The sequence below is a fragment of the Pteronotus mesoamericanus genome, unplaced genomic scaffold, assembly GCF_021234165.1.
Source record: "Pteronotus mesoamericanus isolate MK-2021 breed Mesoamerican mustached bat unplaced genomic scaffold, CSHL_Meso_final contig_220, whole genome shotgun sequence".
Lineage (NCBI taxonomy): Eukaryota > Metazoa > Chordata > Mammalia > Chiroptera > Mormoopidae > Pteronotus > Pteronotus mesoamericanus.
Genome location: NW_026555091.1, coordinates 9,769,537 through 9,795,494, shown reverse-complemented (window position 1 = coordinate 9,795,494; position 25,958 = coordinate 9,769,537). Strand labels below are relative to the sequence as shown.

The window sequence follows — 25,958 nt, the reverse complement described above, 5'->3', positions numbered from 1 at the left end:
GTTTTCTCCCTTTTTCTGCCCACCGCCCCCCACCTTCCTCTCTAAAAGAAACCTTGCCTCAGGAGGGTCTGCCAGGCCAGCAGATAACCAGGTAGGAGGTCGCAGAGGAGCAAGGGAGACTTTGCACACTAGACTTTTTAATATATTTTTTATTTTTGAGCCACATGTATATATTACCTATTTAAAATAAAATTTAAACACCAAAGCAGTGTTACTGCTATTCTTTATCACAGTACCCTGTTCTATGGATTTGAAACCATCACTCGCTGTCTTGCTTTACCCTAAATGGCAGCTCCATCACTATGCAGATCCTGCCTGTCTTGTATTCACCTTTGCATCTCCTAGAACCAAGCTGGTATGAACATTTGTTCCATGAATGAAGAATGTATACTTTGATGATAAAGCCCATTGAGCAAAAGCCATGGAATGCAGTGAAGGCAGTGGTTACAGGAGAATTTATAGCAATAAATGTCTACAATAAAAAAGAAGATATCAACCCTGGCTGGTGTGGTTCAGTGGGCTGAGCACCGGTCTGAGAACCACAGGGTCACTGATTTGATTCCCAGTTAGGGCACAACCCTGGGTTTTGGCCCAGGTTCCCAGTGGGGGGCACGTGAGAGGCAACCACACGTGGATGCTTCTCTCCCTTTCTTTCTCCCTTCCTCCCTCTAAAAATAAATAAAATTTTTATTTAAAAAAGGATATCAAATCAATAACCTGACTTTGCATTTTGAGAAAATTAAAAAAATAAGCAAACAACCCAAAGCTAGAAGGAACAAATAAAAATTAGAGATAAAACAATGAAAAAACAAGTCAATGAAAGTAAATGTGGTTCTCTGAGAAAGTTGACAAAATTGACAAACACTTAGCTAGACTGACAGTATAAAAAGACATCTCTAAAATCAGAAACGAAAGTAGAGACATTACTACTGACCTTACAGTAATAAAAAACCTAAGAATACTATGAACAATTGTCCATCCACAATTAAGATAACTTAGATGAAATGGATAAATTCCTAGAAACACACAAATTACCTAAACATAGTAAGAACCAAAATTGGTATGGAATGGATGGCTTCCCTGGTGAATTCTAGTAAACATTTAAAGAAAAGTTAACACCTACTTAAGCTCTACCAACAGATTGAAGAGAACACCTCCTAACCCATCCTGTGAGGCCATCATTGCAATGATACTAAAGCCAAAGTCACAAGAAAATTAGATCAACACCTCTTATAAACGTAGACACAAAACTCAACAGTACTAGTAAACCAAATTTGCATATTTCGATGATTATACATCATGACCAAGTGGGATTTGCCCCATGAATGCAAGGATAGTTCAAGATAAGAAAGTCACTCAATGCAATACACCACAGTAATAGAACTGAAGGGGAAAAAAACCTGATGGAAAACAGACACAATATCCTACATCCTTTCATCTCAAAAACACTAAAAAAAGAGGACTAGAAAGGAACGTTCTCAACATGGTGAAGAATATCTATGAAAATCCCACAGCAAACATACTCAATGGTAAAAGTCTGAAAAGTTTCTAAGATCAGGAAGAAGACAAGAGCGTCCACTCTCAGCACTTCTACAGAACACAGTACTGGAAGTTCTAGCCAGAGCGATTTGGCAAGAAAAACAGAAGACACACAAACAGGGAAGGAAGAAAAACTATCTTTAATCACTTTACATGATCCTACGTATGGAAAATCCCAAAGAATCCAAAAGAAAGTTACTAGAGTTAATAAATGCATTCAGTTAAGCTGCAGGACACAAGATCAATGCACAACAATCAATACAGCAGTAATGAACAATCGAAAAAGGAAATTAAGAGAGTAATTCAATTTACAAATAAAATACCTAGGGATAATTTAACCAAGGTAAAAGACTTGTATACCAAAAACTACAAAACAGCTGAAAGAAATTAAAGAAGACATAAACAAGTGGAAAAACATCCCATGTTCACAGTCTGGAAGACAATATTGTTAAGATGTAAATGCTACCCAAAGAGATCTACAGATTCAACACAATCCCCATCAAAACTGCTACAGCCTTTTTTGCCAAGTGTAAAGCCAAACCTTAAAATTATATGAATTTGTTGAGGGGGTTCATATAACCAAAACAATCTTGAAAAATAACAAAGTTGGAAAAGTCACTTCTGTATTTCAAAACTTACTACCAAGCTACAGTACTCAGAACACGATGGTACTGGCAGAGAGCATACAGATCAATGGAACAGAACTGAGAGTCCAGAAATGAACCCAATGTATATAGTCCAGGGATGTTTAAAAAGGGTGCCAAGTCCATCCAGTGGGGAAAGAATCGCCTATCAACAGATGATGCTGGGACAGCTGGAGTTCCACATGCAAAAACACAAAGTTCGGCCCCTACCACATACCACACTAAAAAATGAACTCAAAGTGGATAAACAACCTAAGTGTAAAAGCTAAAACATAAAACCCCCAGACGAAACATAGGGGTAAATCTTCATGATCTCTGATTTGGCAATGGATTATTAGATATGACATGAGCAAAAATAACAAACATCAGTAGAATGGACTTCATTAAAGTTTACAATTTTAGTTCATCAAGGAATAGTACAAATAAAGTGCAAAGAATGGGAGAAACTATTTAAAATCACATATTTTGCAAGGAATTAATATCTAAAATATATCAAATCCTCCAACTATATGAGACAAACAACCCAATTCAAAAAAGACTGGGGAGGGGGGAGGAAAAGGGAAAAAAAAGACGAACAAACTTTCCTCCAAAGGAGACATAAAAATAGCCAATAAGGAAGTGAAAAGATTCTTGACATTAGAAATAAGGAAATGCAAATGAGAACCAAAATAAGATTACCTCACACCTACTAGAAGGGCTATAATAAATATTTAAAAAGAAAAGCATCCAGTGGAGACACTGGAACCTTCGTGCATTGCTGGTGGGAATGCAACATGGTGTGACCACCGTGGGCAACAGTTTAGCACTTCCTCAAAAAGCTACAGATAGAATTACCGTATGACTCACCAAGTCTACTCCTAGGTATTATAAAGAGAATGATAAACAAGTACTCAACACACACTTGGAAGCCAGTGGTCACTGTAGCATTATTCACAGTAGCCAAAAGGTGGAAACAACCTAAATGTTCATCGCCTGATAGACAAGAAGCACCATGTCCACATAATGGACTATATTCACCAATAAAAATTTCTGACACATGCTACAACATGGACGAACCTTGAAACATGTTAAATAAAATGATGAAAGGACAAATACTGTATGAATTCACTTAGATGAGGTACCCAGAGCTGTCGATTTGTAGAAACGGAAAGTATAGGGAGAAGAGACAGGGGAGGAGAAAAGGAAGTTATTGCTTAAGGGTTAGAGTTTCTACGTGGACTGGTAAAAAAGTTTTGGAAATAGTGGTGATGGTTGTAAAACATTGTGAATGTAATTAATGCCAAATTGTACACTTTAATGAGAATATTTTTAAAAATATTTTATTTATTTTTAGAGAGGTGGAGAGGGACAGAGAGGGGGAGAAACACTGATGTGAGAGAGAAACATGGATCAGTTGCCTCTCATGTGCCACCAACTGGGGACTGGGCCCTGCAAACCCAGGCCTGTGCCCTGATCTGGAATCAAATGCACAAACTTTGGGTCTGCAGGCCGGCCCTCGGTCCACTGAGCCACACCAGCCAGGGCAATGATAATATTTTTCACATATATATTCAACCACCATTAAAAAAGAAGGGGAAAAGAAAACATTCTGCGGTTGTTCCTTGTTCCTCCGCCTTCTCCTGGTCTCGATCCTTACCCCACACACCAGCCCAGCATTGTTCTTGCAAGCATACTTCGTTAAGTAACAGTACAATTCTGTTTCTTAAAAACAAAACCCCTGACTTTGGCTTTCCCTTGTAGATATTTAGGAATTGCTCTAAGTCCATTCGGACGCAGTCCCCAGTCTGAATTCCAGCCCAGATTCGGCTGTCCCCTCTATGCGACTGTCACGGTCAGATCACTGCCCTTGGATCCTCTGCTCTGCCACAGGGCAAGGTCCTTGAAGTTCTTCAGAATATACACAGAACAATTCAGGACGGTGAAACAGCGTTTCCCTACTATCAGCTACTTGGACGCCACCTTCCCATACTAATACCTAGTTAATATAATCTTTAATCGGAACCGATTATTACAAAGAAAACTATCACGCCCTGGCCCAGCGGGTCAGTGGTTAGAGCTTCGTCCCTCACGCCCAGGCGGATGCCCGGTCTGGGCACAAACGGGAAACCACCCATGCGTGAATGCATCGTTAAGTGGGACAACAACTAGACGTTTCTCTCTCTTTCCCTTCCTCTCCCTCTAACATCAATTTAAAAATTTTAGAAACTATCATTACTTAGGAAAACCAGTATCACTTGCCATAAACACCAAAGAGAAACTCACAAATCGGGAAGACAAAGCAGTTGAATTTCTAGCTTTCTAGGACCGCCCACCGAAGGTGCGGAGCCTAAGGTCTAAGGTCTCCCAGTCAGACTGGCGCAGAGGCGCCCGCCAGTGCCTCACGCCGCCTTCTCCTCCCCGCACAGGCGTGCGTCTCTGGGACCACGGGCGCCCCCCAGACCGATGAGCAGCGGCGGCTCACCCCAGGCTGCCCCCCGAGCCTGTTTCCCAGGCCCCCAGTTTCTTTTCTACTCTGGCTTTTGAGTGAGCCAATAGCAGCCCCGCACTGGCTCACTTCTGTCACTGCGACTTTTACTCCTCAGGGGGCCACAGCAGCCCAGCCTAGGCTCTCCCCGGCTGCTGCTTCCGCCCTAGGCCCTTCCCTGGCTCACTGTCCCCGGCTTTAATAAACATACTCTCGGAAAAGTGAATTAAAAAAGGACATGAATGGAACTGCAGACACGTTAGCACGGAAGGCTTTCTCCCTGCAGCAAAGCGCTGACTTCCTCACTATGTGATCGGTCACCATTCACCATATTTACATTCTGATCCAGTAGTTCCCCCACATTTTCACATTTTGAAATAGGGCTGCATCTTAAGATCTACGAGGTGTCCTAGTAACAACGTTTTTTCTTTCTTAGCAGTAAGTAACATAACGTCTGAAAGCCAACGACCACCCGCATGGGGAGTCACGGCAAGATGCACGGGCCGAAGGCCGCGGCGTCCCGCAGCGATTCCGCTGCCCATTTGGGAAAGCCTCGCGTCCACGACGGCTCCACAAACGGGGGTCTCCGGGGCCTCCTGCTTCCCACTCCACCGCTGACCGAGGCGCCTTTCTGTCCGACCTCCTCAGCTGTCCTCACGGCCTCCGACACCCCACTGCTGGTCTCGTGTGGAGCCCTTTTTAGACCCGGGCCCAGATCGGCCCCACGCACCCAAGGTCACCCCCACCACCGCGGCCGAGGCCGCCAACCTAGTCCCCGCGGGGCTAGGACGCGCCGCGTCCGACGGCGGCACAGCTCTGTGACGTCCTGCCCCGCCCACGCGGCGGGGCTCTCCCGGGGCGGGGCTACGTGCTGACGCCACACGCCTGGGCGGGGCCCGAGAGTTTGGTTCCCCGTAGTGGGGTGTCGGCGCTTCATTCGGGTGGAGCTCAGCCGCAGACAGGTAAGCGCGCGCTGTCGCCGGGCTCGGTTCGGTGTGGAGGCTCCGTGCCCGTCAGGCAGGGCACGAGAGTCGCGGTGGAGGGTGAGGCCGCCGCACCCTTGTTGTTGCCGGCGCCGCGGTGACAGGGAGTGAAGCTGGATGGAGCGGGGCTGACGGGAGGGTGGGTGGGACAGGGGTCTGACGGACGGACGCTGCAGCCAGTGGCGCCTCGGGCGCCGCCTGGCGGGCGGAGATTGGCGGGTGCGGGCGCGCGCAGAGGTCGCGCGGGGCGCGGAGCGGCGCGCCATTGGCTGTGGTGGGCGGGGGGCGGGGCGCGCGGCGGATGTGAGGGTACGGGTACAGCCGCCGGGTGACCCCCAAGGTCGAGGAGGCGTCACGTTGGGACGCCCAGCTGTGTCCTCTGCGAGCCAGGAGGGACTGACGGACGGCGCGCCCTTGAAGCGGCTGTGGGCCCCGGGCCCCGCCTCCCAGGGTGCGGCGCGGGGTCCGCTCCGGCCCCGGTCGTCCCTGCCCTCCTGGGGCTACGCCCTTGAGCGGGTTACTCTGCAGCACCCCACGTGCGGGGTGCCCCACCTCACTCCGTACTCCCCGCTATCAGTACTTAGCGTGCGCAGTACTCCGCCCGTCCTTTCCCCTTCGCTCCGGAGGCGACGCCCTCGGCGAGCCCATCACACCGCCGCACCCCCCAGACTCAGGAGTCCACGGTGTTCATCTTGCTCCCCTGGAGCTGCCGGGGTGACGACCTTGAGCAGGTTTGCTCCCCGCAGCGCCCCACGTCCTCATCCTCCTTCAGGAGGTTTGAGAGCCCACGCTGATGAGATGAAGGGCACTTCCCGGAGGAAGACCCTACGCAAGGACCTTTCCTTCCGCACACCCACCTGACACGTGTGCGTGTGTGTTGACACCTAGCCCAAAACTGGCGGCTGAGTAGGCAGGAACCCGGGGCGCCGGCTGCCTCCTTCCGCGGCCCTTCCCTTTGCGGCGCGACTGGAGGCCCGCTTGCAGCACACGTTCTGGGCAGCTCTAGGATGAGCGCCCCGGGCGGGCGCGCTTCTTGCCCAGTGACACACCGCAGATTTTTGTGCAGACCTTCCCCAGGCGAAAACACGCGGTGCTGCTGTTCCAGCTTTGCAGAGGAGCTGAGGACTGACTCCTGGGGAGCTGGAGGAAGGCCAGGGCGTCCCGATTATCTTCTTTGAGACCACTGTCCACATTCAGTTGCCTTTTTTTGGGCCTTTACAGCTTATTTTGAGAACTGCAATTTTTAGACTGTGCGTACAAATTTACCATATGCAGCTGTAACAAACAGACAGAAAGGTCCCAGTGTCCCTTTACCCAGTTTCCTCCAATGGTAACATTTTACCGACACGTAATACCGCGTCACAGCCAGATACCGACGTCGATAACAGGCTAGACGCGGAACCGCTCCGTCACCACGAGGGTCCTCCCTGCTGCCTTTTTCTTTTCCCGTTGCCTTTGTGTGGCCACATCCTCTTCTCTCCTGCCTCCAGCTCCCAGTTCCTGACAACTGCCAATCCGTCCTTCATTGCTATAATTTGGGGATGTCAAGAATGTTATGTAAAGGGAATCATACAGTTCCAATCATAAGCCTTTGGGGACCAGCTTTTGCCTCGCAGCATAATTCTCCGAAGGGTCGTGTGTGGGGGCGCTTTCTTGTATCGGGTTCGTTGCTTAAATGCCTCCAGATTGAATGCACCACAGCTGGCCTAACTGCTCCGGCGTCGGGAGACACCTAGGTGGTTTTCATCCTTTGGCTCTTAGGAATAAGGCCTCTGCAAACACTCATAGACAGGTGTTGATGTGACTATCAGTTCTCATTTCCTGGGATAAATGCCCAGCAGTGCAAACAGTGTGTCATGTGGTAGTTGCGTGTTTCATTTTTAAGAAATAGCCAAAGTGTTTTCTAGAGTGGCTGTACCATTTTACATTCCCACCAGCATTGTATTTGTCTCCACATCCTTTCCAGCATTTGGTGATGTTATTATTATTATTTTTTATTTTAGCCGTTCTCATGCATGTGTAGTGGTGTGTCATTTTGGTTTTAACTTGCATCTCCCTCATGGCCAGCGATATTAAATATTTTCATGTGCTTATTGCCATCTATATATTGTTCTCATTGAAATGCCTGTTCATATCTTTTGCCCATTTTGTAATTGGATTGTTTGCTTTTTTTTTTAATGTTGAGTTTGGGAAATTCCTTACGTAGTCCAGATACTAGCCCTTTCGTGGATGTGTGATTTGCTGATATTTTCTCCTATTCTGTAGCTTGTTTCTTCATTTCCTTAACGGGGTCTTTTGCAGAGCAAACATGTTTAATTTTGATGAAGTCAGCTTGTCAGATTTGTCAGTAATGGATTGTTCCTTAGTGTCAAGCCTAACAACTCTTTGCCTGGCTCTAGTTCCTGAAGATTTTCTCATGTACTTCACTCACAGTGTCACAGCTTTGTGTTGTACATTTAAATCTATGACCCACTTTGAGTTAATGTCAGTGTAAGGTGTAAAATCTAGGTTGAACTCTTCCTTCCTTCCTTCCCTTCCTTCCTTCCGTCCTTCCTTCCTTTTCTTTCTTCCTTCCTTTCCGGCCTGTGGGTATCTGATGAACGCCGCTTGGTGAAAAGACCGCCCTCCCTGCACTGATGCACCCCGCGCTCCCGACAGCGCTCGGCGGCGCTGGTGTGCGGGTCCCTGACGTGTGCGGGTCCGAGTCCCGGCTCTGTGCTCGAGGCCATTGCACTTCCTGGAAGTGTCGTCATCAAAACCGCACTTGGTTATGCAGCTACATAAAAAAACCTCAAAATCAGGGAGATTGATTCGTCACACTTTATTCTTTTTCAAAATTGTTTTTTGCTAATTTTGTTCCTTCACCTTCTCATATGAGTTTTAGGATAATTTTACCTGTGTCTGCAAAAAAAAAAAATCTCTCTAGGATTTTGATCAGTTTGGAGATACTCATCTTTGTTCAACCTTCCAGTCTGTGAACACAAGACGTCTCTCTGTTTATTTAGGTTTTATCGTTTTTTTCATTGTTATTTTGTAGTTAGCATACAAGCTCTGCACGTTTTGTTAGACTTTCACTAAGTATTTCCTTTTTTAAAATTCTGGCTTTCATGTGTTCATTGATAGTATATGGAAATACAGTTGATTTCTGTATGTTTATCTTGTGTCCTGTGACCCTGCTGAATTCACTCACTAGTCCTGTGAGTGTTTGTGTGGAATTCTTGAAGTTTCATACCTGGACAGTCACATCACCTGCAAACGGGGGCTGTTCATTTCTTTCCCCCGACCTGTATGCCTTTTAGTTCCTTTTCTTGCCTTGTTGCCCTGATACAGCGTCCAGCACAATGTTAAATAGTGGGGATGAGAGTGGACACCCTTGCATTGCTCGTAGCTTTGGAAAGACGCATTCAGTCTCACCATTAAGTGTAATGTGACTCGTAGGCTTTGTGGGTATTTTATATTAAGTTGAAGTTCTCTCCTAGTCATAGTTTTCTAAGCATTTTTGTCATGAACGGGTTTTGAACTTTGTCAGGTGCTTTATCTTCGTCTGTTGACGCGATCGTGCGCTTTTTATTCTCTAGCCTCTCAGGAAGGGGAGTGCGTTGTCTTTTGCTTGTGGGCGAGAGGGTGGGGCAGCAACCCCGCTAGGCCGCTGTGTGTGACTATGCCCAGGTGTCCGTCCTCGTCGCTGTGTTTTAGCGTTTTTTATCTGCATTCGTGAGGGATACTAGTTTAAAGCTGGTTTTTTGTCGTGGTTTTTATTGTCTTTGGGTTTGGTCTCAGAGAGATACCAGCTCCATGAAGTGAATTCGTAAGTATTTCCTCCTCTCCTATTTTCTGGGAGAGATGTGTAGACCTGGAGTTGATTCACCTTTGGACATTTAGACCGGAGGGTGGGGGCCCCCAGTGAAACCATTGGGGCCTGGAAATTACTTTTTCAGGAGCTTTTTAATTACAAATTAAACTTTTTTTTTAAATAATTGTAGGGTTACAGGCTTATCAGTTTCAAAATGGGTGAGTTGTAGTTTGTACTTTCACTGAGTTCTGCTCTATCCTTGCTGATGTCATGTCTAGTTGAAAGAGGCAGTTAAAGTCTCCAAATATAATTGTGCGTTTGTCTTTTTCACTTTATTGTTTTGATTCACGTATTTTGCAGTATGATGTGTGGAACGTGCACGTTTAGTATTGCTGTGTCTTCGTGGTGAATCGACCTTTTGGCATTAGGTAACGGCTCTCTCTGTCTCTGGTACTGTATTTTGCTGTGTATAATGCACACTTTTTTGCCCGAATATTTGAGGGGAAAAGAGGATACGCATTACACACGGGTAGTACTAATTCCATATCTATATAAGTGTCTTTCATCCTTTTGTTTATGTTTATGCATTAGAAGCGTAGAAACCCTACCTCCATTTACATCCCTTTTCCCTCCCCAGCTGAAAACTATCTTAACTATTTTCTCTGCATACATTTGTGGTTTTGTTTTTGTTTTTGTTTTTTTAAACATTTATTTATTTTTAGAGAGAGGAGGGGAGGGCGAGAGGGAGAGAAACACCCGTGCACGGTTGCCTGTCACGCGCCCCCTGCTGGGGGCCTGGCCCGCAGCCCCGGCCTGTGCCCGGCCTGGGAGTCCAATCTGCAGTCCTTTGGTTCGCAGTCTGGCACTCAGTCCGCTGAGCCGCACCGGCCGGGGCTATTTTCTCTACATAGATTTAAAATCATATTAGGCACGTTGTCCTATTTGCTTCAACCGTCACACATACTTTAGAAGACTCAGGAGGAAAAGGAAACTGTTTTCACTCAGTCTTTGTTATTTCCAGTGTTCTTTCTTCATGGCATTGCAAAAGCCCTTTTACCATGGCCTTTCCGTTGAGAGAACTTCCTTTAGCCGTTCGTTGAGGGTCGGTCTGCTGGCAGCAAAACCTCTTAGTTTTCCTTCATCCGAGAATGTTTTGGTTCCCCTTTCATTTCTGAAGGCTATTTTGGCTGGACATAGGTTCTGGGTTGACAGTTATTTTCCTTCAGCACTTAAAAGTGTTGTGTCACTTCCTCTTGGCCTCGATGGTTTCTGATAAATGTGTTGTTCCAATTGTCTATAGTTTTCAGAAGCGTGCTTGTCTTGTGTCTCAGTGACTTTCTTGGGGTTTATTTTGTTTGGATTCTTAGGTTTGTAGGTTTGCACCTCTCACCAAACTCTGTGACTCTGAGTACTCCCGCAGCCCTTCCCTCTTTCTTCTCCTCCTGGGGTCAGAGGGCGGCGTCTTTCGTCTTCCTTGGGTCTTTTGTTATGACCCCACGTGTCCCTGGGGCCCTCTTCCCTTTTTATTTTCAGTCTCTTCTCTGTTCAGATCGGGTGGTTTCTCTTATTCCAGCTCCCTGTCTCCATTCTGCAGTTTCACCCGCCCATCAAGTTGTTTATATTAGTTGTTGTATTTTTCAATTCTGAAATTTCCATTCTGTTGTTCTTTATATCATCTGTCTCTTTTCTGAGGCTTTTTGTTTTTTATTTTTATATGTCGCTCATGGAAGCATTTTGATGCCGACTCTTTTTAAATCTGCCAGATAATTCTGATTCTATATCATCTGGGTGTTGATATTGACGGATTGTCTTTTTTTGTTTCAGTTGAGATTATCCTTGTGCTTCATGTGTTCGGTGACCTTTGATTTCAGCCTGGAAACTCGGGTGTTACATTATGAGACTGGATCTTATTTAAATCTTGGAGCAGAACAGTCTTCCTCAGACACAGGTGGGGGGCAGGGTGCTGCCTGGCCACTGCTGGGCCTCCTGGGTGTCTGCTGTGTGGGGGTGAGCCCCCTGTGTGCTCCCTGTGCGTCCGCCCCGCCTGGGGACGGAGGGCGCTGCCCTTTCTCTGCGGGTCGGCCGTGGAACCCTGGCCACCTCGGACAGTGTTGGGGGGCGCACTGTCTCCTGGGGGGGCAGAAGTCCCCGATCTCCTCTGACCCTGCCGGCAGGGGTTGGGGGCGCACAGTGTTGGATGTGGGGTTTCTGACCCGAGGAAGCTGGCTTTTGTTGCAGGTTTCTGCCTACATTGATTGGCATTGCGGGGTATACGCCTAGGCCGGGGTATATGAAGCAGAAAGAAGACCAAGCACTCAATGCAGTGCCTTCTTTTGGGCCCCGAAGTCCCTTCCCAGCCTGTCACCTCTCCACCTCTCAGTCTTTTGTTTTATATGTAGCACTTCGTGTCTTGAGCAGCATTTAGCTGGAAGTCCTGTCTGTGTTTTGAAACACCTTAATAAATATTGATGAATGGCCCTGCCCTCCCTAAAGATTCAGTAACTTGTACTCTAGTCAACACCTTTGAAAAGTGCCTGTTTACTTGCACCCAGGAGGACCGCAGTCTGGACAGGCCCCACCCCCACCCCCCTTCGAGCATGCAGAGCATGCAGTCTGGGCGACAGCCTGCAGACCCCCACATGAGGCTCCCTCTGGGTGCCGACGTGGAGCCCCTCCCCGAGGTCTGGCCAGCTGCCTCGCTGAATTGACTTGCATTTAGGTTTACCGTGGGAGCTCCAGGTTTTTAGGAGACATCTTTGGTTGACCTTTTTTCTTGGTAAGTTGTCATTCTTTTAATCATAGAAACACTTAAAGTGTGCAAGGTGCTTTCATGTTTGCATCATAATTGCAGAAAACCTTTGAGGGACAGGAATGTGAAGGAAACCGAACGCAGAGCAAGTGAGGCGTCCGCAGTCCGCACGGCCGGCTGGAGTCGCGCCTGTGCCCCCGCCCCCAGGCTCGGTCGCCCTTTCGGCCCAGGCGTGGCAGCGTGCCTCTCAGGATAGACGGGGGCCCCCTCCCTGCCTCGGCTCATTTTTGACGAAGCGCTTGAGGGAGACGTCGACGTCTTGGAGACGCTCGGTTTGGGGAAGAATTGGGGCTGCGGGCGGACGTGGCAGCTGCGGGGCGCGGCGTCGTCTTCCTGAGGCGTCACAATGACATCCATGAGTCCAAAACCAAAAAGAAAGAGAAAAATATTTTCAAGATGAGGTGGTGTTCTTTTCAAAGGGTTGCCAGGCAACACACAGGTTAACAGTCACCTAACATGTATGCTCTTTACCCTTGGAGACTCATTTCCTGGGACGCTGTGCCCAGGCTGTTTTTGCTGACGTTGCCTCTCTAATTAGCCCTCTGCCCGGCCAACGCGACGCTGATAGGCATCAGGAGTCCGTTTCTGGCCCCACGCTGTGTATGGGGAGGTGGCCCAGGGTGTGTGCCACCTGACCGGGGAAGGTGCAGGCGCAGATAAAGTTCTATTATCTTTAAGGGTAGGGCCCCAAACCCTTAAAAACAAAGTTTGCTTTGGTTTTTACTTTTTAAACCTTGTATTTGTCAAATGTATAGCTTTGTACTTGCATCCTGAAATTAATGGGTTACAAATAGTGTCATTTTGTCTACTTTTTTTGGCATTGATAAGTTCACTTCCATTTTCCCGGAAATATTTTTTTAAAGATGTATTTGTTTACTTTTAGAGAGAAGGGAAGGGAGAGAGAAGAGGGAGCGAAACATCAATGTCCGAGAGGTACATCGACGGGTTGCCTCTCTCATGCCACCCAACTGGGGACCTGGCCCGCCACCCGGGCGTGGGCCCTGACCGGCGACCCCTTGGTTCACAGGCTGGCGCTCAATCCACTGAGCCACACCAGCCAGGGCTATACATTCTGTATACAGTTCTTTAGTTACAGGATTTCCAAGAATTTTCTCCTAGTTTGTGTCTTCTCTCTCTTGTTGGTATCCTGTGAGGCACTACAGCTTTTATTTTGAAGTACAGCTTACCTGTTTTTTTTCTTTGGTTGTACTTTCGGTTTCCTAAGATTCCATTGAAAGCCACAAAGACTTACTCCATTTTAACTTGGAAGTTATCAAGCTTCTAAGAGTCATAGTTTTAGCCCTTACATTTGGGTCTGGGGTCGGTATTGAGCTATTGATGATTCGGTAGGTGGTGTGAGGCAGGGGTCCAGCCTCACGCTCCGCGGTGTGGGCGTCCCGTTGCCCCAGCTCTGTCTGCTACGAAGACAGTTTTCCCCACGGAAGCTTTTAGGCGCCCTTGTCGAAGGGAAGTGGTCCTCTAAACCAGAATCAGAACTCTTGGGCTTTTTGGACGACCCAAAGCTTTCGGGAAAGTGTTTGACCGAGTGAGTGCCTCCCAAAGGATGAGTGGCCCTGGAAGTTGACTCTAGGGTCAGAAGCCCGACGTGCCAACCTAGCGTCTGCCCCCCGGGTCCCTCGGGCCGTGGACAGAAAGCAGCTGCTCCCGACCACCGAGTCATCTGAAGGGCCGTCAGAAGGCTGCCTGCCGGGCGGCTTCCTGGGAGGCCGGTCTGAGGGGGAAGCCTCTGGTGGTTGGCGCGGCGCCTGTTCCCAGGCGGCTGCCACCGCCGGGCAGTGGCCGGGGGAGCTGCTGCCGCGCCCTCAGAGGGGCCCAGCCCAGGTCGCGCAGGCTCCCAGCCGCCTCGGTCACAGCGACACTGCAGGGGACACACTGGCGCTTCCCTGTGGACCCGAGTAATAAAAAAAACCACCGAACGCCCCAGCAGGGATGTTTATCGTTGCCCTCCGTGTCCGTAAGGGCCTTCGTCTGCTTTAAGTGGTTTTGTGGGTGGTACTGGGGCACAGCGGGGTGTAGGGGGAACTACTGAAGTGCCTTAAAACTTCGGGCTTTTAAGGTAAAGAAGACACAGGGTTTAAGGTTGCATTCTGTAGCTGTATCCAAAATAGATTGCTTTAATTTTTAAGGAGCAAGTTTTTGTTTGTTCTTATTTTTATTTTTTATAGACTATTTCTTTTTAGGGAGAGGGGGGAGGAGAGACAAAGAGAGGAAGAGAAACAGCGATTTGTTCGTCACGCGTCCCCAACCAGGGGCCTGGCCCACAACCAGGCAGGCGCCCTGACTGGGAATTGAACTGGCGGCCCTGTGGTTCGCAGGCCGGGTTCAGTCCACGGGGCTGCACCAGCCGGGGCTGAGTTGGTTTTTAAAGTCCCCACCCTGCTCTTCCCTCTTGCCGACTGGTCGTCTCTGAGCAGCAGGCCGGACGCGCTCTCCATCTGTGCCCTCAAGTGCGTCCTGATCACACTTGGGCCAAGAGGGAGGGACCTTAGGAACAGCGTGGAGGGTGACCTATGAACGTTTGTTTCTGGGTAACTCAGCCCTCACGTTTCCTTCAGGCAGGTGCAGAGGTGGGTGTGGTTGCCGCTTCCCAGCCAGTCGCTCGCCTGGAGGCAGACTTCTGAGCCCCGCCTGTGCGCGGCCCCAGGCAGAGGGCGGGCCCCCTGTGCTGACTGGGAGTGCCCTCCTCCCTGGCGGCGCACCTGCCTCTGGGCACGCTGCCGTTTTGGAAGTGGTTCCAGACCCTCTGGGAACAGTCGAACTCTTTCATGGTCTGCTGGGCAGTCAGCTTTTGTAAAGTGGCTGCTCTTCACAGAGTTGTAAGTCAGAGTGTTTGGTGACCGTCAGGTGCAAGGTCCGTGTGGCTCAGAAGCAGGTGGGCTCTCAGTCCCATTTCCCTCTCTCAGGCCGGGCCTGTCTGTGTCATCACTAAGGGGCCAGGCAGAGCGGGGGCTTGGCAGCCAGGAGGCCCGGCCGGAGCCTGGCTCTGCCCTTGGCGGCCCTGTGGCCTCAGGGGAACCCTGCACTGTCGCTCAGAAAGCTGGCCTGTAAAATGGAAGGGGGGTTTGCGGAGCCCGCGGAGCGCCCTGCCGTGCCAGGACGCTGTCCAGGGGGTGCGGACGGCGGACATGCGTGCCAGTGCTCCCCTCCTCCCGAGCCTCGGGGCCCCCAGCTCCTGACTCCCCAGGGGCTGTGGCCCGTCCCCCGCGTCCCACACTTTCCCCCAGCCGTCCCCTCCGGGCTCTTCCTGTGGGGTGCTCGCGGCGCGCAGCCTCCGCCTGGCCGGCGTGAGCCCTCCACCAAGTTGGCATTTCTTGTGCCTCTCAGGCACTCCATGCTTCCTCTCTGATGTTTTTTTAAATATTTTTTCTTCTATTCAAATATAAATTGAGAAATACTTTTGTCGATGTCTCTATAGTCTCCAGAATATCGTGAGTGCAGCAGGTGCTTCATGGTTTCTGGATAGAGTAGAAAATATCTTTCTCATTTTGCAATTAGTTCAAATCTAATCGGTAATCTATCAGCCCTTGTTGCCTTTTTCACAATTGTTCATTGTTTTATAGGATGTTTACCCTTAGAGGTGCTGCATGTTTCCACCACATGATAGTTTGTATCCCTGAAGTTAGACTTGTAAGTGAAGACCCCCCCCTGCAGCTGGGGGCTGGTGCTCAGGCTCGGCTGTGCCCTCTGAACTGATCCGGGCACCTACCACCCGTGTTTTGGGACCCTTTTCCTCCAGCCAGAGCCCGCGAGGTATTTTGCCCCCATAGCTTTATCTGCTAAAATGCTCTTTCTGACTTTTCTTTCTTTTTTTGCGCAGGCAGTTGTGAAAAGCTTCAGGACAACCATGTTTCACTTAAGGACTTGTGCTAATAAGTTGAGGCCGTTGACGGCTTCCCAGACTGTTAAGACATTTTCCCAAAACAGACCAGCGGCCGCTAGGACGTTAGGGCAGGTCCGGCGCTACACCGCCCCCGTGGCTGCGGAGCCCTTCCTGAGCGGGACGAGCTCCAACTATGTGGAGGAGATGTACTGCGCCTGGCTGGAGGACCCCAAGAGCGTTCACAAGGTAAGGCTCGCAGCAGCGGGTCTTCCTCAGTTTGGAGCCGTGGCCGCTGCCGGCTGGCCGTCCAGGTAAGTGTCCGGAGGAGCCCTCGGGCCAGCAGGCCGGCAGCGGGGAGCCGCACGCGCCCGGCCCGCCAGGAGACGCCTCCTCTGGAGGGCTTTCCACTCGCCCGCTGCACCTCGCTCTTGGAACAGACGGCGGCTCGGCTGCCCCGTGAGGCTCTGAAGACCCGTGGGCGCCCCGTCCGGGATCTCGACAAGGCTGCCAGAGGGGGGACACTGGAGAAAGGAACCCGCGGACGGACGCCCGCCGGATGCCCCCGTCCCAGCGTCCCAAGAGCACCTTAAAGCCACCTCGCGGGGCTTCTGTGTCGCTTGCGTCTTAGCCTGTCGTGCCGCCGGTTCCCCCTGTGTTTGGGAGCACGTTCCGTGGAGGCCTCCGTCCGGTCCCCTGTGTCCCCTGTGAGACAGGTCCATCTGAGCGCCCTCTCCTCACAGTTCGCGTGGTGCCGGGCGCCCCTGGCGGCAGAATCTCCTCCCCGCACTTGGCCAGTGGGAATTTGTGGTTTTCGTGACCGTTCCTTGGTTTTCAGGTCAGACACGGGCCCAGCACACGGGCTGGAGGGCGGGGCCCGAGCCACTCGGGCTCCTCAGGCCTGGGGGGGCGGGCGGAGGGAGGCGGCAGCCGCAAAGCAGCCGCGCGCAGGGGCGGCCGAGGTGTGTGCCGTGCAGGCCGCCGCCATCACTCCTGACTGGCCTTCCCTTCCTTGTGAATCTTACGGTCTTGTCATCATCAAAAGGCGTTTAAGTTTAGGTGCATTTGTGTGACTATGGGAGCTACTAGCCACTCACCAGAAATGCCACCTCTTTATCTGAACTCCCTGCTTGGCCATGGAGGGCGCGTAGCCAGGCCCCTCCCGGTCCCACGGCCACCGGAGCCGGGGGGCCTGGTCTCCCAGGAGGCACTCTGGAGCCTTCCCCGGGCAGGACGGTGCGGGCTGGGGGCGCAGCCCGGAAGGAAGTGCCGGGGACGCCAGGGCGGCCCTGCCTCAGGTGCTGGAGGCTCCAGGTCTCTGAGTGCAGTGGCCGCGCTCTTATCTCTGGGATAAACTCGACCCCGAGGTTTCGCGACCGGGCTGCTGTCTCCCAGGTTGTAAGTCATACCTGGTTCGAGAGAAAATGGCATCTGCGTATGTGTGAGGCTCACCTGTGCAGCGGGGTTTTGAGGGCGGGGAACAGGCGACCGCAGGACAGCCTGCCCTCGACCCTTCTCTGCCAGCCCGATGGGGCCGCCACCTTCCGTCTCGGGCAGAGACGGGGGCATGCCTTGTACCCTCAGCAGGTCTCGGGGGCAGAGCTGAGGCAGCTCTTCTTTGCTGACCCGGGAGTTCACGGCCACTTGGCACACTGGAGGGAGATCGTGCAGTTGTGTGGAGATGTCCTCTCCCTGGGCCACCTGTGGTCTAGAACAGCAGCACCTCTCCAGTCGAGTGGACCCGTTGGGCTTCCACCCTGGGGAGCCCCCAGGCAGCTGAGGCAGGCAGACCTCAGGGCCCCCCAGACACGGTGGTGGGTGGTGCTGCGAGCTGGGCCCGGGTGCTGCCCTGCCCCTCCTCGGCAGGGGGGCCGATTGAGCCAGCCCCTGTGGTGGGCGGGGGCCTGACAGTCAGCACGCCACGTCTTGGGTGCTCTCCTTTGAGAGGCTCCGCCGTAAAGCAGAAGCCTTTTGTGCAGGTTCTGTGGGGGCGGGCAGGCAGCCACCAGCCCCCTGCCTCTGGATGTCCTATATAGACGGCAGTCGCTGCATTTGCCGGAAGGATGCAGAGGGGATGCATTGGCGGGTTTGGGGGCCTCCCAGTGCAGCCTTTTCCTGCCCAGCAGGGATAGGAACCAGTCTGTGGGCACAGGGACTGGGTGCCAGGTCTCTGCACAGGATTTGCCTCGCTTTCAAACCCAGACAAGCCCAGTCTGGGTGACAGGAAGGTGTGCACCTATTGGCCGGCAAGTTGCTGCTGCCTGTCCATTCGTTCAACTGAACTGGCCTAACCCATGTTTCAAGATGGTGCACAAGCAGAGGTTCGTGATGCAGTCCTTCCTGTACGTCAGCCGGGCAACTGCTTGGCTTGCTGCCAGCAGAGCAGCCTGGCACCAAGGGACAGGCGAGAGTCACACAAGGTCACTACGCTGCTCACTCAGCTTTCATTGAACACAGGTTCACTCAGAGTAGAACATCAGCACATGTTCATATCCTGTTTATACTCTTAGCAGTCTGAGGGAAACGTAGCACACGCAGCCAGCAGTGGGGAATAACGACACCGAGCCTCAGTCTGCAGGTCCGGGAGGCAGCACGGTGGGCAAGGCAGTCAGCAAGGAAGGGTCTCCAGGGCCAGGTGGGCAGCGGGGCAGACGAAGCCCTCCGTCCAGCAGGGCAGAGCCTCCGGCAGCCGGTGCCCAGGGAGAGCAGCGGGGCGTGGAGCTGGGCCGTCTCCGCGGGGGTCTGGAGCTGCCCGAGTCACACCTTGAGAGTGGTGGCTCCCCCCCGGGTCTTCTCAATAAATGTCTTGGCGGCCCTGATGCCAAGTGGGGAGCTTGCCCAGGAGCCTGTCTGTGGGTGGCCCCGCTCTGCTGGACAGGACTGTGCTGACCACGTGGGCAGATACCTTGGGTGGGTCTCCTTGCCAGATGTGTCGAGCGTGACTTAGGTAGTTTCCCACTTGAACCAAAGTGTCGTGGCCACTGGCAGCCACCTTGGCTGACACGGGCGACCCCACCTTATTTTCTGTACTGGCGCTGTCTTGGCCGGACCAGTGCCGTGTTGCTGTGCCTGCTCTGCACAGAGGGCCGTGCGTCTGACTGCCTTGGTGACGTCACCAAGCTTGTCCTGGATTTCATGTTTGTAGCGGTTAAAAAGCATTGTCCGTGTCAGAAGTTAACGCGGTTGTCTGTGAGACAGCGTGCCGGCAGCCGGCAGCTCATCGTGTGTGTCGGCCTTTGAACCTGGGGTCTGGTCCCTTCCAGGGTGGCCATCAGGTGATCAGGGTGTGTTTGTGGGCAGGTGGGGCAGGTTCCTGTCTAAGGCGAAGGCAGCGGGGCCGTCACAGAAGTGGCACTGGACCAGAGGAAGTGGCTCTGGTGGTCCTGAAGGCAGAGTCCCAGCGTCCTAGGATTGGGGGACAGTGGAATAAGCATTAGTAACCCAGGGTTCGGTTCAGCTCTTTGTCCCCACAAGTGGTGGTGGTGGTGTTTTCAGGGAGAGGGGTGGGCGTGAAAGAGAAACATCAGCGGCCGCCCTGAGCACACGCCCTGACGAGGGATCAAAGCCGCAGCCCCTTAGTGCACGGGATGCCGCTCCCACGCACGGAGCCACCCAGCCAGGGCCCCGCGGGTGCTTTCTGAAGTGCATGGGTCTGTGTGGGCATGGGCTGTGCTCCCAGGCAGCCCGTGTTCCTCCCTTTACGGGTGAGGAGCCCGGCCCAGAGAGCCCGGCCCATGGCGGTGGTGCTGTCGTGGGCGCGGCCCTGCTAGGTCGCCCGCTTGTGCCGGCTGACGTGTCCGGCACACAGTGGGACCCTTGGGACAAGCGGGGCACGCCGGGAGAGCGGTGGCCGCTCGGCCCACCCCGAAGCCCTCCCTGAACATGTCTGCTGGGCGCTCCCAGCCAGGAACGTGGCACCCGGACCGTAAACAGGCAAAGTCCACTGGCCTCACTGAACTGCTTACTCCCATGTTCCCTGGGGCAGCCTCACGCCTGCCGTGGGCAGCAGCTCTGCGCGGGCGGGCAGCCTCTGGACTCCGGGGGTTCAGGGTTCACCCAGCTGGCGCCACACCTGGCGCCCAGCTGCCTGTCAGTCTGCCCTGTGGCCCTAACTCCGCGGGGGTGGTTGGACTAGTTTCCTCAGGGCATCGCGGAGGGAGAGCGAAGCCGGTGGCTGCAGGGAGAGCTGCCCTGGTTCTGGAAGGCGGGGCGGCAGGCGAGGAGCATGCGCCTTGGACAGCACAGCTCCCCGGGCTTAAGGGGTCCGACACAGGAGATTAAATTCGGGTTTCATTTCAGCCAGGGTGGTACCCTTGTTTACACTTGAAACCTGTCACGTTTTCGTTCACGGCCTTACACCTGCAGGGAGGTGGCTGCGGGCCCCACCTCCACGACGGGCTGCCTCTCTCCTGCCTGGGGGCTGCCCTTTGCTCCTCCCTCTCAGCCCGCAGCCGGCTCGGCGCGGAGCTCCACGGGAGGTCCCACCACCTGGCCGCTGGCCGCTGGCTGCCGAGACTCGGGCGCAGCCCACCTTCCCGCTCTGTCTCTGCCAGCTCGTCCACATGGCCTCCCCGTGGCCATGTGGCCACCTCTCCTCTGAGCACTGTCCTTGGCACTGGCATCTGCTCTGAAATGACACATTGCCTTGTCTGTCCTGTCCCTCCTGAGAGTGAGAGGCTCATCACAGACTTTTCTGTCCCCAAACCTCAGAGCCTAGAGCACAGAGGCAGCCCCAGTGGCTGGCTGTGGGGTGGTGCCTTTGAGTGACCTCAGCGCGTCTGGGGAGACAGTCTTCTTGCCCTGGGACCGTTGCTGGACCCTGAGGCCCCCCCGGGCCCTCCGCCCCTGGAGGCCCAGACAGAAGCCAGCGCTCTCCCTGAGGCCGGAGCCGCCCGCGGGATCCAGGGCCCTCACTCAGGCCTGCTGTCAGAGCTCCAGGGCGTCAGAAATGTGTGGAGTGTCCAGTGCGTCTGCTTTGCATGTCCTTGTCACGGGCCTGGCTGGGCCAGGCAGAGGCCTCGCCCTGCCCAGGGGAGTGGGACCTGCGGCCTCTGCCTCCTGGCTGCGCTGCAGCCGGGCAGTTTCTGCTGCAGGGGTGGCGGGGGGGGGCGGGCCGCGGCACTGCGTCTTCCCGGAGTGGAGCAGGGCTCAGCGCGGGGTGGGTGGGCGCAGCCTCACGAGAGGCTGAGGATGGGCTTGGGTCCTGGTCCCGCCCGGCGCAGGGAGCTTGGGGTGCGTGGCTCCCGGAGCTTCACACTCAGCATTGTGGCCGGACAAGGAGCCCAGATCTCTCCGACCATCAGCCAACACACAGCCCTCAACCAGATGGCCAAAACAGGAAGACCTTGAAGAGTAAGATGTGTTAAAACACTAAAATTGCTGTTAATGTATAATTCAGTTTTCATTAAGATTAAAAACTCTGGGTTTTAGTATATTCACCATGTTGTACAATCACCCAGCAGGGGGTTTGTTGTTGTTTTTTAAATTTCTGAGTACGAGAGGATCGTGGTCTTACTGCAGAATGACGTAGCCATTCCACAAAGCGCCCCTGAAAACAGCTCAGCAGGGTGCCAGCTGCCCGTGGGCGGCAGGCGTGCAGGCCTCCCCGCAGCACGGCAGGTTTTCTGGGTTGGCCACGCGGCCGGTGTGCCCGTGCCCCGGGCGACATGGGGGCCCGCCTGCGAAAGCCAGGCGCCCGTTCGGTGTCTGCGCGGCGTCTTGGTGGCGAGTGCAGGCCTAGTGGCCGTTCGCTCCGAATCCTTCTCATCGCAGTTGTTGATGGGAGAACCTCGGGAACTGCAAAGTGGATGGCAGAGAGGAAAGACAGTGTTTTCACGTTTCCGAGCTTTCTCATTTTTAATAGTTTGGGGGGTTTTTGGCAATAGAATTGTATTAAGTCTGAGTTTCTCTAATCTCTTGAGGTTTTTTTTAACTCACATCTTTGTGTGAGAAGTGTAGTAGTTCACAGTATCTATGCAAATTCCAAACTGAATCATTCACACATGAAATAGCCAAAAATAGCAGAAGAGGTAAATGAGTGAGTTCGATTGGCACCAGGGAAACTGAGGCGGAGAGTAACTCCGATGAGGCCTCCACTGCCGCAGCCTGTGTGCAAACCGCCGCGGCCTCGTGAGCCCCTCCTGGCAGACCTGGGGGACACAGGCTTTTCTCTTCCTCCCCCCGAAGAGAACACCGAGCCCGAACATTAGGTGCCTCCTCGGTGCCGCGGCTCCCCCAGGGCTCCGAGCTGGGGCTGCCCCTGAGCAGGGCTCCTTTGTACCGGGGCCGGGAAGCAGGGGGCGGACGGGCAGGAAGGCCGCCTCCTGCTGCCGGGCTGCCTGGGCCTTGGGTGGCAACACGAGGGCAGCTGAGGGCATCTGTCACTGGCGGGGGCATCCGGTGGGGGAGGGAGGTGGGCCCAGCCTTGGAGAGGCCGCCCCGCGGGAGCAGAAGCAGCTGACCAGAGCAGGCGGACGTCGGCCCTCCGGGATGTGACCTGGCTGCCAAGAACAGCTCCTTTTTGCTGAAAATGAGGGCTCAGTCCCTGGTGAGCAGTGGAGTGACACACGTGTTCCTTCTCTCCTCAGTCATGGGACATTTTTTTCCGAAACACCAACGCCGGGGCGCCCCCGGGCACCGCCTACCAGAGCCCGCTCCCCCTGAGCCCGGGCGCCCTGTCTGCCGTGGCCCGGGCGCAGCCCGTGGTGGCCGCCCAGCCCAACGTGGACAAGCTGGTGGAGGACCACCTGGCGGTGCAGTCTCTCATCAGGGCCTACCAGGTAAGGCGGCGCGCACACCTCCCGCAGAGCCCTGCCGCTGCCTCCTGCCCTGGGGCCTGGGACAAAGCGGGCAGGGCCAGGACAGTCCCTGCCCACCCCCGCGACCGCCCTGGAAAGAGCCCCTTGTTCCTTCCCAGGGTTTGCAGGGCAGGGTCGTGGGCGGGGGCAGTGCTAGGCAGGAGGAAGCACCATGACCAGGAGGACAGTGCTGTCCCACCCCAGCCACTAGCACCCAGACAGTAGGTGGAAGTGAACCGTAAGGGTGGGGGACAGCGAGCCCACGGGAGCAGGGAGGGCATCCCCGTTTGCGGTCAGCCCGCCGGAGGAGGCCTGGCGCGGGGCCCGTCCTCAGAGCCCAGGAGCCTGTCCCAGGTGAGCCGCCAGGCGCGGGGCGGGGGGGCCGGGGAGCCGGGCTCCCCTGCAGCTTCTCGCGCCACTGCGGCGCAGCAGGGGAGCCGGGCGTTCTCTGCCCTCAGGACGGGTCCCCGAGAAGGGGCCAGCCGGGCTCTGGCCCCAGGGGCCTGTGGGCGGCCGGTGTGCCCTGTGGTGCTGCCGCGTGCCACCCCCGTGGTGCCAGCACAGGCCCGGGGGAGCGAACAGGCTCAGGTTTCCCTCCCCCTGTTTTCGGGCAGTTCGGGCCAGTCCCAGGTCCCTGGCACGGCCGCCTTCGTCAGGCACCGCGCCCTGAGCCCCAGCGGGGAGGGACGGGGCCCAGGGCCGCGCGGCGCGGGCCTGCCTCCCTCGGGCCGCTGCCTGTTCTCAGCACAGCCGGGCCGCGCTGGGCCGGCTGTGCCCCCAGCAGAGCCCCTTTCCTCTTGTCTGCAAACTAAGGCCCCCGAGAGGCGGGTCCTCTCAGACTCGCGCCTCCCGGCCCCTGAGGGACCGCCCCCCTTTATGAGAGTGCCTTTGCGCCCTGGGGTGCTTTGCCCGTCAGCTCTCCTAAGGCTTCTACCACTGATCTTATTACTTGGGTTCATTGCTCTCAGGGAAGGTTTGACCACATGTGATTTTACCCCACAGCCCGGGACCTGCTTAACCACTGCTTGTGTTATTGCTTCCAGGTCAGGGGTCACCACATTGCAAAACTTGATCCTCTCGGAATTAGTTGTGTAAATTTTGATGATGCTCCAGTAACTGTTTCTTCAAACGTGGGTGAGGATTAATCTGTAAATGCTAATTTTAATGTAATTTTACTTTTTTTTACCCCTTCCCTCTTTTTTTTCTCCTGTCCTTTTGTGTGTGTCCCTCCCTGTCCATCGCTGGCCCTTTCGTAGATACGAGGGCACCATGTAGCACAGCTGGACCCCCTGGGAATTTTGGATGCTGATCTGGACTCCTCCGTGCCCGCTGACATTATCTCATCCACAGACAAACTTGGTGAGGGTCTGAGAGCGGCCGGCGCTGCGCTGCTTAGCGCCCGTGCCCCGGCCTGTGGCAGCCGACGGCCCCGACGGGAGGGGAGACTCTTAAGTTTCCTTCGCTCTGATCACTTGAAATTTACCGGCCAGTCAGCCTCAGTGTGTTGGGGGCAGGTTATTTTGATCCCAGCTTTTCAGCCAGTTTGTAGGAGCTTGATTGTCTGAGTCTCGAATTGGAAAGTAAAATTGGGGGCAGAAAAGGTTTGGGACACAGGGAAAAGGACGGCCCACCTGTGCAGGTGGGCCGGAAGGTAACCCGAGACTCGCTCCTCTGGCTTCGGTCTGGCCCCCAGCGGGGGGCCGCCTGTGCCGCCCGGCTGCCTCTGACGGGCGCGTTCCAGAGTGGGGTGTGCATCGGGGGTCTCGATTTCGATTCTGAACTGCCAGTGATCACACTGAGGAAACTTTGGAAGGCGCCCCAGGGCGCAGGCAGGCACCGGGCGTCCGCACACGCCCCCTCGATGCTCTCGTGCTGGGCAGGGCGCGGCTGGGCTCACACCTGCAGTCGCTTCTCAGTTAATCTGCTCTAAGTCACCGCGCTGCTAACCCGTGCTCCACAAGGGATGGCGTGACTAATTCTGAAATTGGCGGGTTTCTCGGAAACACTGCATGCTAACGGGACTGATGATTACCTGCCCGCCTAACGCTGCCCTGTGAAGGGACCTAACCTGCCTCCGCTGAGCGAGTCAGGCCCCCGTGGAGAGGCCGCAGCGCAGGCTTTGTGGCCCTGACCTCGGTGTGAGCGGCCCGTCACTGCTCTGCCTTCCCTTCCAGGCAGAGCAGGCCTTTCCCTGCCCTGTGGGCCCGGAATGTGACCGAGTGGGGCCGTGCAGGCCGCGGGCGGGACGTGAGCCAAGTCCCGCTGCTCTGTTCGGTGGTGTCCGCTTTGAGCTCCCAGGAGTGGGCTTCCCTCTGGTGTCCCCAGGACACAGAGCCTCCCCCCCGCCGCGCAGCCCTGTGGCGCCGGGCCCGAGCCCGGGCCCCCCAGGAGAGGCCCCGCAGGGGCAGGGCAGAGCTTCCAGTGGAGCAGGAGGGGTGCACAGGGCCTCCTCCCCCAGGGCTGCCAGTTCCTTGGCATCAAAGGGGACCTGTCTCAGCGGCTGTCAGCTCTCGACAGAACGGCCCGGGGAGCCCGGAGAGCGCCTCTGCTCCCGACTCTGGTCAGGTAGGCCAGCGCCACACCTGGCGGGCCCGGGGCGGCCGTGATGGGGGAGGTCAGGCCTGGGGCCGTCCCGCTTCCCCGCCCCCGGCTCTCTCGGGGGCGCAGGCGGGGCCTCTGTGCCCTCCGGGCCGCCGTGGCCCTGCCCCCGTCAGCGCGTCGTGGTGAGGGAGACTGTCGGGAACCAGGGGCGCGCTGCGCCCGTTGGAGGAAGAGGTGCCGCCGCCTCGGGCCGGGAGCCTCAGGGCCCCTGGGAGAAGGTCGGGGAGCTGTCCCCGCTTTGTAGGAGAAAAGTGCGTTTTCATGGTGAGAATTTGAACTAACGTGCCATAAAAGGTGTCAGTTCTTTGTGAAGCTGCAAGAGTAGGAAACGGTGCGAACTCAGTGCGTGTTTGAGTCTGTAGGAACGTTAGGCCTGAGTTGTCTCACCCCCGGTACGTGCAGGCCAAGAAAACAGTGTCTGCGTTCTGCGCACGCCGCTCCCCGGGCACCTTTTCCCCCAGGCCTCCCAGGCCTCGGGCCCGGCGCTGCT

The 25,958-nt window shown here is 54.5% G+C and overlaps 1 protein-coding gene across 2 annotated transcripts in view; it reads left to right on the top strand.

The window, feature by feature from the left end:
- The first annotated feature begins 5,528 nt into the window (after positions 1-5,528).
- OGDH (oxoglutarate dehydrogenase) overlaps positions 5,529-25,958 on the top strand; it is a 41,847-nt gene continuing 21,417 nt past the window's right edge. Inside the window, exons 1-4 of one of the 2 annotated variants that reach the window (XM_054571403.1) lie at positions 5,529-5,609; positions 16,071-16,319; positions 22,658-22,849; positions 24,124-24,226. In XM_054571403.1, coding sequence (XP_054427378.1) covers positions 16,098-16,319; positions 22,658-22,849; positions 24,124-24,226 — 517 coding nt within the window. In that variant the 5' untranslated portion in view covers positions 5,529-5,609; positions 16,071-16,097. Of the gene's footprint in view, positions 5,610-15,046; positions 15,070-16,070; positions 16,320-22,657; positions 22,850-24,123; positions 24,227-25,958 lie in introns of those variants that run through there. The other variant, XM_054571402.1, reaches the window with a different exon arrangement.